The 14746-nt window shown below is 34.7% G+C and overlaps 2 protein-coding genes and 1 long non-coding RNA gene across 5 annotated transcripts in view; 1 reads left to right on the top strand and 2 right to left on the bottom strand.

Moving 5' to 3' along the window:
• Positions 1 to 14746, top strand: part of LOC135835800 (uncharacterized) — a 467845-nt gene that overhangs the window by 83076 nt on the left and 370023 nt on the right. The window lies entirely within an intron of this gene.
• On the bottom strand, positions 216 to 11624 carry Epg5 (ectopic P-granules autophagy protein 5). Of its 2 annotated transcripts, XM_065350198.1 has the most exons (39): positions 11449 to 11624; positions 10497 to 11237; positions 10262 to 10417; positions 9898 to 10187; positions 9670 to 9826; positions 9445 to 9597; positions 9145 to 9368; positions 8860 to 9068; positions 8632 to 8789; positions 8412 to 8552; positions 8171 to 8340; positions 7976 to 8102; positions 7725 to 7898; positions 7432 to 7658; positions 7215 to 7358; positions 6953 to 7127; positions 6715 to 6741; positions 6383 to 6649; positions 5990 to 6306; positions 5797 to 5920; positions 5533 to 5693; positions 5320 to 5469; positions 5061 to 5250; positions 4834 to 4976; positions 4580 to 4757; positions 4298 to 4495; positions 4095 to 4226; positions 3737 to 4012; positions 3418 to 3601; positions 3096 to 3314; positions 2871 to 3031; positions 2630 to 2800; positions 2386 to 2555; positions 2105 to 2313; positions 1773 to 2024; positions 1460 to 1661; positions 1193 to 1381; positions 992 to 1117; positions 216 to 917 (listed from the first exon to the last, which is right to left on the bottom strand). In XM_065350198.1, exons 1-39 carry the CDS (start codon positions 11470 to 11472, stop codon positions 689 to 691), a joined length of 7545 nt encoding a protein of 2514 aa, XP_065206270.1. In that variant the 5' UTR covers positions 11473 to 11624; the 3' UTR covers positions 216 to 688. The 2 variants fall into 2 exon arrangements, with proteins under 2 accessions (XP_065206270.1, XP_065206271.1); XM_065350199.1 differs by lacking the exon at positions 6715 to 6741.
• On the bottom strand, positions 12211 to 14465 carry Gdi (GDP dissociation inhibitor). The gene is made up of 2 exons (XM_065350201.1): positions 14246 to 14465; positions 12211 to 14089 (listed from the first exon to the last, which is right to left on the bottom strand). The coding sequence occupies exon 2, from the start codon at positions 14076 to 14078 to the stop codon at positions 12747 to 12749; it is 1332 nt and encodes a 443-aa protein (XP_065206273.1). The 5' UTR covers positions 14079 to 14089; positions 14246 to 14465; the 3' UTR covers positions 12211 to 12746.

Below are 14746 nucleotides of genomic sequence, written 5' to 3'. Positions count from 1 at the left end.
AGGCACATTTACATAATGTATTTAAGAATCTTGAATTTTTATAGTGCACAGCGAATTGAAATATTTCCACCAAAAATACTTTTACGCTGATCAACAAGTTCTATTATTTTAGTTCTGAGATGAATAAGTATTTACTTGAGAAATTTACAATGAAATATCTAAACAGTAGAAAATCACGATAATACTGCATTTTGAAAATGAAATAACACTAGATGTAGACTTTCAAAAATATTTATTAAATAACATAATGTTCTCGAAAAATAAACAGGTATCACAAATAAGTATATAGCTCGCTAAAATAAAATGACTAAGACACGGAATTTATTCAATTAGTAAATACAGAACTGCAAAGAAAAAGAAAAGATAAACACGGTGAACATGATTAGGTAATTCCGCATTACAAATTCCTCACAAAATTAAAGCTTTTTGTCAAAGGTATTCGCGAAAGATTTAATTCGTATTACATCCCTAACTACAAATATTCCTTCAACATAATTAATTCACTATCCGTAATCAATTAATTAATATTTTAATAAATGAAAAAAGGAAAGGCAAAACTAAAATTAAAAAAAAATAATAATCATAAAAAGGGTGAGAAACGAAATATTAGTAAAGGTATATCACAGCAGGTAAGCAGATTACAAACCCATACACACAACAGACAAGGGAGAAAAAAATCTCATCACGATTATAAAATCGTTTCGCAGTGAAAAGCGTGAATATATCCTTCAGTGTACAGTTGCTTGGCCAATGTCAAAATGAACTGTTCGCCTTGACTAAGGGTCACTTCTTTAGATTTGATCAATCTGACAGCTGAATCAATGGTGATTCTATATTCGGCGTAGTGTTTGTCGTTTGCCAAAGAATCGAGATTTGATATCGCTTTAATACATTCAGCACTAACCAACGTTAAACTTCTGCAAAATAAAATTTAAAAAATTATACAACCAGCTTGGCGACCTGAAATAAACCGTGATTTGTGATTAATTACCTGTCACTTTCTTTGTCTGCCGTTTCTGGACTAGTTACTTCGCCTTTTTCAACGCTGCTTTTACTATTTTCAGCGCTCAACTTCATTAAAATAAACGCGTTCAAAGCGTTGCATAAAATTTTACACCTTGAAAAAAATTTTTTTGATAGAGTAAACGAATTTTGCGAGCTGGATATTTTCTATATTGAGGAGAATTCTCACCTTATCGAGGGCACGGTTTGTTTATTCATGCCAATGACTCCAAACAGAGCCCAGCCCGGTTTCATATTAATTATTTGCTGAAAGTGATTGCAAAGCTTGAGTAAAGATGGCATAATTTCTTGTATATTTTGGCTGCATTCCTTGAATGCTAGCGACCATAATAATGGCAGTTTACTTTCGTTATCCGTACTGTAAAATAATTTGAATTAATTCGAGGTTCGTGTAAATGTAATTGTTGAAATTTTCATAGGTAGTTCATTTAATTACTTAGGCTTTAGGCATATAACCCACTGGATCAGTTTACTGTAGATGAAAATATTTCCGTCGTTTCTCATTTGTTTCAGAGTAAGAGCGTATAAAGATAAGATTTGGTTATTAGTCACTAAACTATCTTCGATGGATGTGTGAGCCGGGGCAACGGGTTGCATTATATTTAATACAGTTTCCCAATCGTAGGCTTCCGTATCATCTGTTGAATATTTCCAAATTAATTAGTCTCAACAGCGTCAATATAAATGGAAGCTAAATCAAAGACATTAGGGGTAAAATCATGCACTGCCTGTACGTATTTTAAACCAACCTAAATTCTTAAACCACGATGCCAGACAAGTTTCCATAATGACGCCCAGATGAATATGATCATTGATCGTTGTTCCAATGATACGTAATAATCCCTGCAGCACAGGACTGCTGGCTGATCTATTACTCAACCAGTTTAGTAATACTTGAGTCATCAGCTCGGGTAACATGCCACCCGTGGGTTGATTAATTAGCACCAGTAATTCTGATAAGAGGATAGCACATTCCGAAGCTCGATTTTCGGCAACCACCGCTGAAAAAAAAACGATCGTTATTTATTAAAATCTCGAGAAGTAGGTTATCGTTTAATGTAACTAAAACCAATATTCTCACTTTGATTCACGACAGACTCCATTTTATCGAGCATCCTAACCAAAGCGGATTCCATATCGGATTGATGCACCGCCAAAACAGCCTTATACCGGTTGGCTAATTGTAAAGCCATCCTGACGCAAGCTTTCACGAACATTTGGCGTTTGCGTAACGTAGTCTGATGGAAATTATTGATATCAGTTACGTATCCGGCAGCCACTTGTAATAAACTGTAAAAAATCTCATTATTAGAAATGAAAGTCTCATTTTTGAGGCAGACGTGATAAATGGGGAGGACGTACTCGAAAGCAGCCATATCTATGCCATTCCAGTCTTCGTCAGTTAAAAGTAATATGACGCGAGAATCGTAGCTCATAACAAACCAATCTAAGACGTGTTCGTAATTAGCTGCATCCACCAAATGCCAATGATAATGGCGGGCTTCCATGAGTAAAACGCTTACTTTACCGCTCTAAGAAAGAAAATCTCCAGTTACATTTCAGCAGAAACGCAGAAAGAAATTTTTAAAAAATATTCAAAGCGTACCTGTCTTAAATTAGGTTCATTGGCCAACTTTATGAGTAAATGTAACAGTATAATATGGATTCTAGCTGTGATTTGAGGCGACGATTCACTCTGTACGACTACATTCCAAGGTATTTCAATAAAGATAGAACCCAAGAACGAATGACATACCGGTAAATATTGATCTATGACCTGAAACACGATTCGTGTATATTTTCGCGCACCAAATGATATTAAATACGAATCAATCGATCAGAATTACTTTTAATATCCATTCCAAGTCTTCGACCGATGGCACAAAGCGAGACCAATTCAAAGTGATTAGATTATTTTGCACAATCGTCAATACGTGCTCTTTAACGGATTGATTAGCGTATTGCGAGATGTACCATTTACAAACGGTGCTCAAAATCACATTCGAAGCTGAAATGCAATATTATAACGTTTTTACCGATATTTTGATAAGATAGAATTACAAATAGTTTACCTGGTAAAGCTTCCGATATAAATTTTACGCATTCGGTGAACGTTGACATCATTTTATTAGCTACAGCAACGTCGCTAGGCACCCAAGGTAATAGCACCGATCTATCTTCACTCAGTTGCTGTATCCATGGTGCCAAAGGTTCTTGTAGATTACCAGTGAAATATGGAACGATCCATGGAGAAAATAGGTTTACCAAAACGGGTAATATTTTTTCGGAAACTGTCGAATAAAATTACGTTATTTTGCGAACAATGTACTCGAATTAAAATAAGAGTATTATGGCTAATGAAAATTAGATGATTTTATCAACATTCACGCATACTTTTATCGGCCAGAGCTCCTCTTTGGACATGAAGAATGCTGGTAATTGCTGCATGTCCAATCATACTATGCAGCGCAATTATTGGCTCAATGTATTTGGTGTATTTTGGATATAATCCGTACAATCCATACTGCTGACGTTCTTTCAAAAAATTACTTCCTAATACATTAGCAGTCTCGACAAGCTGTAAAAATGAGAGAAAAATCAATTATCGATAGAAAATGAAATGATACGCTGGAATCATACTTCGAGATAGGTAAGTTCTTTTCAACTAACAGACTCGAGCGGAATTTTACAACAATTATTTTTTCGCCCTTACCTCTTGAAACGTCAAACTACGCAGTTCAGAAGCGTATTTTCGAGCGACATCTCTAATTTGAGCTAATGAAAGGCCAGGTCGAAGTGGTACCACATCATTGTCTATGAATAAATTGGAACTACCATTGGCACAGATGAACAACGAGTTCAATACATCAAACCATACATCGCAAGAGAATTTTTCTTCAGCGGAGTATTTCAATAAGACGTGTAAAATTTCGCCGTAATGTTCAGGAAATTCGTGGACTAGAATTTCACACAGATCTCGTCTCAAAATCTGCAACCAAAGAAATCATCGACCATATTGAAATGATGTACGTAGATATTTTTACGATCAAATCGTACTTTTAATAAATTACCTTATGAATACATGAGAGTGATTCTAAAGGTTGAGATCCAATGTCTTTTAAGGCTTGAGATAGAATTTCTACCATCTGCGAACGATCTGCTAGTCTAGGAGATTTCGTACGCAACCATTCTTTAACGCTGAACTAAAACATAGTTCAATTGAAAAATTATTCGATGTTATTTGTAAAAGTAAATACAATAGAAAGTGACTCACTTTGGTTAAAACGTTCAAAATGAAGTCCGAATTTTTTGTCATAATTTTCAGCGTCACTTTACGATACAGATGAACAAACGTTGTCGCGGAGACTACAGCTGGAGTGAAATGAGGCACTAAAACCGTCGCCAGTTTAGGATTGTTCATCAGAGTTGATAGTAATTTCGGGCATTCATTTTCATTTTTATCAATAAACGACTGTAAAATTAGTATTAAAGTGAAAAAACCATGATCTAAGAATACGAAAATTGGAGAAAAAAAATTAGCGGAAAGTGAATTTACCTGACCCAATCTTTCAATATTATTACGAAAGAATAATTTTGTAGGAAAATATTCACAAATTTGAGTATCGTATAAGGATGTCAATTTATAGAACAAAGTAACGCCTACATCTTGTATGGAGTTCAATATTGTGATATCTCCGATTGCGCTTACTTCGGATCGTTCTTTTTGCAATGACCTATTTAAAAAAATCCGTTCATCATTATTTGTTTTTCAATCTTTCACAAAAATTCCTCTTTAAGTTCGAAACTTACTCAGCAGCCAGTTCAATGACGATACAAGCGATGGTTACTTGAAACGGCGGAGTTTTCAAGTTATGTTTCAATAATCGTTGAAAATCGGTATCGCATCGCTCGATCGTATGTTTGGCGGTTTTATTCAACCTACTTTCTCGTACCTTTGAACAAAAAATGATCAAATCGCTTAATAAGATAATCTTTATAGGAAAACGAAGAGTTTCACGAATAATTATTGTAGTTACTTGAAACAATAGGGTAGCTGGACCAGCACAATTTATGGTTGAGACAGTTCTACGTTTAGAAGTGGACGATACAGTATCGCAGGCTGCTTGAAGTTCCACATTTACGTCTACATTCTGATACAGATATTTGAAAGCTTCTAATAATTTACGAGCAGTTTCGATCTGATCATTTTTTTCTATTTCGTAGCTCCTATGAAAACATCATTTGAATTAGGTTAGGAATACTTAGACATGAAAATCAAATAGGTTCTTTGCTTACCTCGTGTATTGGACCAGAAGATGGAAATGTTCCACCAAGTGATCTAACATAACGGTTTTATTGAGCAACGATTCGCGAGGAATTTCTGGTACAGCTGAACGCATAAGGAATAATTCCGGGGGAGGTACTCTCTGATCGTACGATTGTAATCTGAAATAAATCAATATGTATTAATTTATACTCAATTTCTATGTAAAAATGAGTAATTTATACCTTTCAACGATTCGTTTAAAAGTGTCACAATCTTCTGGGAAACAGTATATACGATTAGAAGCCGGATTTACGTCACGAAACAGAGCTCTAGCCCATTTGCCAATCAGTTCCTTCTGTTCTTCTCGTATGTTATCGAAATCTACGTATTCGAGCCAGATATTCTAGAAAAAATATATTCGATGAAATGTTTTGACAGAAAATTGATTAATTTTCAGATATAAAAAAATGTAGGTAGGTACTTAATCAGCTTATTACGAAACCTACCAATTCACCGCGTAAAATTTCAGCCAATTTAGGAGCATTAAAAACAGCTGAAAATGCCGGTAAATAAACATCAGGTTCTTGAAGCCTGGGTTCTTCCAGCCATAACGTTAACGTTTTATATAATCTGTAAAATAATTAACAACGTTGAGAATATCGTTTGATTAGACAGATTTGCTGATGGGAATTTACTCACTGATTCAAATTATCGTATTTAGCTTTTTCAAACTGATCAGCGACCGGTTTAGTGGAGAAATGATCGCTACAATCTTGTAACTTCTTTTTGATTCGTTTAAAGTATGATCCGTTCATCGTGCCTTCGAAAAATTTGCTTCCGACGCATCCGCTGTAATTACCACCCGGCACTCTTTGTAAATACAACCGGAAAAATCGCTGCCAATACAGCGGTAGAATCGGATGATCGTGGCCGATTTCCATTCCGTATTGAGCCCATCGATAAATTGGTAGGCAATTCGAGCCGACTGCGTTTAATTTATTTGTAGCGCACGCTTTCTGAAATTGACCCACAAAAACAACGGATTAGTTTTGAAGAAAATTCACCTTTTTTTTTCTTCAAATAAATAATCACCTTTAGCGCAGCGTCCACGTTAGCTTTGCCACTAATGGAAGCTAAATTTTTCAAAACTTCAGTCCATAACGAAGTTTGTGCCACAAATAATTCTTCTTCGAGATGTAGAGCGAAATAGGCGAAATACGGTGAATGTGTAATCGTAGCCGAACTTCTCGGAAGAAGACTTTCAGGTATCATATGAACATCAGCACCGCCACCATATCCTATCCAGCTTACAAGTGACGATAATCCACCACTCACTGTGTATCGATTCGCCGTCAAAGTCTGAAAAATATTCAACTTCAGTATCAACTCATCTAATTATATTACTTTATTGCTATACTACCGACTTGTAACCATAAATCCAAATTTGAATGCTAAAGTACACAAAAAATCTAATATTAGCCCAATAAATGATCGAACAAAACTACATTTCGCCGAAACAAATTCGTCAGAAAACAAAATTCTTTTATTATGGAACAGTAATTTAGTTGGGTTTAGCTTTCGAGTGAATTTGCATCGGTGACATTTACTGGACTAAATATTATCTTCAGAAATTATCCTCATAAGAGTTTTAATTTTAATTACCTCGATTAATGTGGATAAAATGTTGTTAATCATGTGTTTCAAATGCTCGTTGTTTAATACGGTGCTCAATATTTTATCCATCAAGTAGGCGACAGCGGGGCAGTTTTCTTTCCATACTGAGCTCAGAATCCGCATCCACAATTCAACCATTTGATTTGGATTTGGTAAAGTGTATCTAAAATACACAAAATGTTATAGTCAAGCAGAATTTTCGCCAATTCGCTTCATTTACATCGATTAAACTTGATTCATCAACGCATACCTAGCATAATTGTCAACGTGAAACTGAACCAGAGCAGCAAACTGAGACAATATCGGTCTCGGGAAGTCAGAAATAATTAAATTTTTTGCCATCTTCATGTATGTCTGATCAGCATTCAAAAGCTGAATAATTACCGATTGAAATCTAAATCAAAGTTTTAGAATTAGGAGGGGAAAAAATCATCGTTTCGTGAGATTACTTTCTATTCGTATCTTACTTTTCTAATTTTAAAAGCGATTCGATCGACTCTAAGAAATAAGGCAGAACGAGTTGCAAGATTTGCAAAACTTGGGTATACTTGTAAGTAGATAAAAGTATGCAGCAGTAATCCCAGCATTTTTCACATATTAAAGGTAAATCGTGGCCTAAATTACTCATCAACAAAGCAACGTAAAAAGACACCGATTGATTTCGAGCAATTCCGTTGGAAATTATTCGCATATCCTGCAATACGAAGAGTTGAAAATTATTGCATTCTTTGAGATAATTTTTCCGAGTAAAAAAAATTACCTCGGAATCAGAATTTATATCAGGGATTCGAGCTGTCATCCGCATATCAGTCAAAGCCATCCTGACCATTCGAACGGGTTGATCCATTAAATGCAATTTCAACTTGGATAGGATTTGCCAAGCCCAAGAATTTAAAATTTGTTCGGGTGTTTGGCCTCGTACCACAGATGAGACCTGAATAAATTTGTGAACATTAATTTATATAATTCGAGTAAACTAAGAGCACAATTAATCTAGAATGTCAAACGTACTTGTCGAACGCTTTGAGAAATAATGGCAGTGCTACTGGCTGTTGGGACTTCTTCGGCGTACAAATAGAGAGTTTTCACAATCATTATGGCTGTTTGACAATGGAATTCTCGAGGTAAAAATAAATCCCTGCAAAATGAAAATCATTGAAATATCGCGCAGATTTAATCATGATTATTCGAATAATTTCAACTTACAATTCATTCAAATCCGTGGACCAATTAAGCTGCGATATGATGTACCGAGCTAAGTTATTTTCACTACTAGTGAGGCAGCAATTTAATAACCAATCGTTTAAGGCTAAACTATCGACATGATTTGGTTTCCAACTTGAAATTGGTAACTCTCGGAACAAATACAATGAAAACTAAAATGAAAAAAATACAATTACATATAATAGAACTCGTAAAACAATTGCCCCCCATTTGTGAAACTTACTTTGCCTACTAAAACAAATTCCTTTTTTAGAGAAACTACCAGATCTGAAATGAGCTCCGGGTGTTTACTCGTTAAATTAGCGATCAGTATACGTGAATTTTTCATACATTTATCCCTAACTGACACGTTCACAAAACCGACCTGAAAATTGAATTAAAAATCGACACAATTGAAGAACATCGCAGATAGAAATTTTTCAACTAAAATATGTATTTTTTACTTGAAATAACTGAAGAGTGACTGTTTGAATGAACAACCAATCTTGTTTAGGTCTGAGTAAAGCCATATTTGTGATTGTGGTGAGAAAATAATAGATCTCGTCATCTGGTAATTCGGCCATACTTTCCATAAATTCTTCGCTCATTAAAATATCATTTTCTGTAAAAATAATAATTTTCAATGACACACATAATCTCAGCCATTTTTGATGGATATTTTAGTCATTTACCATTTTTCGTGTACAAAAGATACTGATAAATTTTCCATAAGGAATGCGAAGTAATCATATTAAAAGGTAAAGTTGCCAAGTATTGCCATCCGATACGATCTCTTGTCGTGTATAAATTGTTAACAACTCTGAATAAAAATTCATCGTATTCGGTTTGTAATCGATTCAACATTGCACTATCTACGATACTTCGCTGAGTGTACGCTTCTCTGAAATGATAACATTTTTCAATATTTAAAAAATGGCACGATCGATGGATATTCTTACAGAAATAACTTTGTTTACCTAAATAATTCCCAATGATCGGTGATATAGCAGGCAGTATGTTTTATTAACAAACTAAGTCGTTTACAAAATTGCTTGTAGCCAAAGCAGCTGTAATTAGCGATTCCTTTATCGAGTAAATGGACTAATAGCGAACTTATAGCGATACTCCTCAATATATCATGATCTGTTATAACGTTTACGTCGTATACGTCTTCACTTTCTCGTCGACCCACTAAAATAATCTGTAGGCATACAAGAGCAGAATTGTCAAATAGACATATAATATACCTGAATCACGTGCTTCGAAAAATAACTAACCTGTCTGAAAACATCAGCAAAAGGGATTTGATTCAAGAAAGCTACGAGATCGTTTTCTTTTAAGGCTGTCTTAGGAGTAGAATTTTCATCGGAGTCTTCTCCATCAGAGTCAACAATGACCCACACACCATTTTCTTCTAGACCAACTTCCATCTAAAAAGAAAAATATATATCGTTTAATGAGTTCAGATTTCAGATTAAATTACATTCTGATGTATTGCATACTTGTTGCAGAAATAAACTTCGATCGGTAACTGGTAGTAAAATTATAGCTAATGTCGTTATCAAATGATCTACGTATTTTTGACTGTATAATCTTCCATTATGAGGAACTGGAGGTTGTATAAAACGAGTTGCCCATTTACTAACACCAGCAGGGCATCTGGAATCGTACGAAATGATTAAATCGAGCCTTTTAAATAGAATTTTAAAACGTTTAAATCAATAATGAACCTCATGATGTGATGGATTATAAACAGATGATCGTTGGCTGTTGATACTCGTAATAAGACTGAAATCAATTTTTCCAGCCATTTACGAGTTTCAGCGATAAATTCTTCGTCTTTCATAGGTCGTCTTTGAAAACTGAATAGAACTGAGATGGCGCTTTTCAGTTCATGAATGAATAATTTGAAGTCTGCTCCAAGAGGTCCTCTGGGAGCCGATTCATTGTATAATTCTATAGGTGCGTGAGGATGTATAAAGGAAAAATGGTAACATAACGAGTGCACGTAATGTTCAATCTGAAAAATTTACATCAAATTAAGAATTTGAGCAATTCAAAACAAATGAAAACGAGTTTTAAAATAACAGGTACCTTTGTACGATAGAGTTGCACGTTGAATACATTTGTGATATAAAATTCGGTTGTGAGTATCTCGAGTTGATTAACACTACGAGAGAAATTATCATAAATATATTCGTTGAAATGAGAAACTTTATAATGATGCGTTGCAGAAACACCATTTCCATCCTAAAAAATAAAAAAATTAATAATTATTTGAACGTTCAAATAGGTAAGTGATGACAATTTAATCATGTATTCGTATTACCTGACACTCTCCGTGTTCTGTGTACGATGAAGTGTGAGAGTTCCAGATTTTTTCTTGATACTGTTTATAATCGTTTATCAGAGTATCAAACTCTATTCCATTCTTACAAAGGTTATCTCGACACGTTAAATATTGTATTAATAACTCGTGCAAAGGTTGCCTAACTACGCTACCACTTTTAAATTCTACTTCAATGAAGTTATTCACAAACACATCGTAATTGTGAAGTTCTTGGTTGCAATAATGAGCTGCCATTTCAGCTGGCGTAAACGGTGCCAGTTTTTCAGCGTTGCTTTTATACTGGCTGACGTTCATGGAAATCTGAGCAATTAAATCCGGATAACATATTCTATCTGCTTTGTTACCAAAAACACTTTGGTCAGGGTAGTTGAACTGCGACGATTCTACGCCACCAAACGGAGCTGATGGCGGATACACATCAGGTTTTTCATCCGTATTCGAAGTAAAACTATCATTTAAGCTAGCAATCGCATCGATACAGTCGTCAATTGGTACAGTTTCTGTGATTTCTTCGCAACTTTGAAGGTCTTCTAAAGATTCGGGCTCAGGTTGCGTAAGCACATTCATGTGCTCAGCTTCTCCTTCGAAAGAATCTTCATCATCTTTCAAGTCTTCTAAGGGGTCTTTAGGCACTTCGGGAAAAGTAACCTCGTTCAAAGCTCTTTCTATGTCTATAACGGCGCTAGATAAGACATCGCGTTTGGTGGATTTCTTTGCTTCCTAAAAATACAAAATGGTTTGAATAAGTATAACGTGCAGAAAAAATTGAAACGATGAAATTTCTTATTTGGACGTTGAATATAAGAATGGCCGAAGCCATGGCGAGAACTTGATCATAAAAGTGAATAGTTCTATTTATTCCCTCAAAGAGCAATCCGAAAAAATGATAAGTGTGAAACTTATACAACTATGTGTATAATAAATTATTTACCCGAGGTTTTTCTTCTGCTTCCATGTTTTTGGTTATTGGTAAACTTGAACTATTTCAACATAACGTAAATTTGTGCAATCACATATCGAAATTGAAAAGATTTCGCTATTTCCTACGAACTTTTGTGTTTCAAGATGCACTCTTCATTGATAAAGAATCCACGCACCAAAATATAAACAAAGACAGCTCCCCTCCTATCCCCACCATTTGCGTTTTTTGCGCCGTCGAATGTTCAGTGTTGGTGTTTCGTAGCACTTCAATTTTTTTCCTAATCGATTCGTGAAAAAATGTAGTCATAAATAGGTAATTGATGAACAGATTCGATTTCAATCAATTCAATCATTACGTGATGTGATATGATGCTTAGATTATTTAATAGTCTGTGTAAGCTGAATTTAAAAATAAAATTCACTAAATTTAGTTTAGTCATTCACTTCATCGTAGTCATCATAAATGAAGCAAATGAAGTCAAAAATGCTGACGTAGGCATCGTTTCATCTGTTTGTCATTTTTTTTTCTGTCAATAATTTCAACTACCTATTAGACTAGACATTTAACAAAGATAGAAATTGCTAATTTATGCAATGTTGAATACTTCAAATTAACAAAAATGAATCTCTGAGGCAGATTCAACACTCTCAACAGAGTTTTTCTTTTTACTTCAGTTTCCAAGTTCCAACTATGGTCTGAAAAAATTCAACCTATTGAATTCGTACCTAATGTATTCAAAATCCAGTAAAGATTATTCAAGTAACAAAACAATTCAAAAAACCCACTTTAATAAAAAGCTAACATATATTTTCGTATAATATTTTTTTTTCGACCGAATCGATTTCTCAAAAATGACATCACTCGAGAATATTCTCGCGGATGTATTAAATTCATCGAGAAATCGTTTCAATTAATTAACGCAATTATAAATTTTCTAAAATATTTAACAAAAATTAAATTGTAAAGAATACTTTGTAAAACTCATGACATAGGTTTGTGTATAATAAATTCACCGCATTAAAGGCATTCATTTGTACACAGGTTTCATTGATGTTTTTTTTCAAATTAAAAAATGAGCAAAAGCATTTACATAAAAGAGTACACAATGTATTATGGTACAAACTGCATATGTCTTTGGTAGCAATATCTGTTTCAAACATGGACGTAGTAATTGATTTACAAGCTTTCGCAAACGATGAAAATTTTCGAAATTTAAATCAAAAATTGTGCTACAATAAAGGAATATAATATGTATATAAATATTTCCAGAGGATAAACTTGTTTATCTTGATGATAGTAGTTTATATTCACTGTTCTTCCTCGCCGCCTTCTAATTTGACCTTAGAGAAATCGAAATCTTCGCCAGTTCCACGTTTGAATATTTCTAATACATCGTTACAAACAGTTTCAAAGTGAGTAGTAGCATCGTAAGAAGTTGATATGAATAGTTGACTATCATTTCCGAGGTCTGTAGGTACAAAATAATCCGATACAGTGACGAACTTCTGTCTTATACGTCCCAAAAGTTCAAGCCCTGGTCTGATTTCAGCTTCTGGGTCGCTGGTTTCGACAGTGGTGGATACCATAGCAACGAACCAGCCTTTAGCAGCGACTTGATGAGTATAGCTGACTTGCGAAACGTAGATATCGGATTTACGATTAACTTGTTTTTGGGGAATGATGATCTGACAGGATAACGCATCCTTGATGTTTGGAATGGGATGATCCAATAAACAAATGCATCGGATAACTTGGCCGATTTTCTTGACACGATCAGGAACATACGACGGATCACAATACACCTGCTTGCAACGTACTACTTCAGATCCGGAACGAACTCCGACTATTTTATCCCCTTCGAAAACTATTTCGTCTACGGGTTTGTCTAACATATAGGTTCCACCGTAAATAGCGCTTAAACGAGCAAATCCTTGAGGTAATTCGCCTAGGCCGTACATCGGATATAAATACGGCGACTTTCCGTATCTAGCTAACGAATCGCTGTATAACTTTATTCTTCTAATAGTTTCGGATAACGTGGTACTCAAGTAATCATCGTCACGGTACAAAGCTAACGCATGACCGGTAAAGTCTTGAGTATTCTTATCCAAACCGAATTTATCGTATAATTCCGAAACAGTGGTTCGTTTAGGATCGACACCTTTCCATGTAGCTGGATCATTTTCGTCGAAATCTTGTACAAAACAGAGGAAATTTCGAAATCGTCTCTTCTCAAACATACCCATCAAATCGGATGCCAAAGCTTCTTTTTGATCGACTGGTACTTTGTAGATTTTACCCGATTTGTATACGTAACTGCCTTCGACTGATTTGAATTCTAAATATCTAGTAACCCCGGTTTTAATCAACAGTTTCACTAAGCTTCCGTTAGCCATCAAGAATTTAGGGATTAAATCTACATTCCAGTCTCTGCCTTTACCATATGTTGTTTCATCGGGCGCTGGTGCTTGAAAACGCTCGAATAAATCTGCTAACGGTGTGATGGATGCTGATTCACCGCCATAGTACTTGTTGCGATCGATATGTAAAACTTTTTTACCGGAAACCGATAACATTCCACTGATAATACATTCTTTCAGACCAGTTCCCAAAACGACGGCATCGTATTCTTCATCCATGGCGAATAAACCTAGTGGAAAAAGCAACTCAGTTAGTACATTTAGTCAGAAGTATGCAAGCTCATTTTCATATACTTGGAAACACAGGTTAATACGATGCAAAAACACAATACAAAGACGTACAATTATTACTACGTAGGAATGTACTTCGTCTTGGGAATACTTACTTTAAAAGATGCTTAAACTTTCGCAAATAAATTCCACGCAACACGAGAAACCGCAAAAATTCACTACGCGGATTTAATAAAAAATAAGAGTACCTACAGACGTGGAGTTTTCAATTTCCTTAAAACAAAAAGCGAATTACGATCAATTGCTCCCTTCAATAATAAAGTTGCCCCAGATTTCAGATTTTCCAAGACTCTAGAAGTGATTCTATTGCCGGATAACGGGAATGGTGTTTGTCTATTGTGTTTACGTGGACATTGTGTTTTGTGTTTCTATAAAATTACCGTAATAAATGTAAACGTAAATTACTTCGAAAGTTTAATTAAATAAATTTGTTCAGAAATGTGATTCATTTTTCAATTTATTTAACTTATTTGAACAATTTTTTTCGTGTTTTATCAATAATTTTCGCTAAATTTTCTCTACAACGCTGAAAAGAGTAGAAAAATCGAAGTAATTCTAAATGTAATTACTATGGAAAAAAAAATAATTACGAAAAT

Source organism: Planococcus citri, chromosome 2 (assembly GCF_950023065.1).
Source record: "Planococcus citri chromosome 2, ihPlaCitr1.1, whole genome shotgun sequence".
In the NCBI taxonomy this organism is placed as follows: Eukaryota; Metazoa; Arthropoda; class Insecta; order Hemiptera; family Pseudococcidae; genus Planococcus; species Planococcus citri.
Note: the sequence above shows the minus strand (reverse complement) of the source record. Positions and strands in the feature narration are given on the sequence as shown.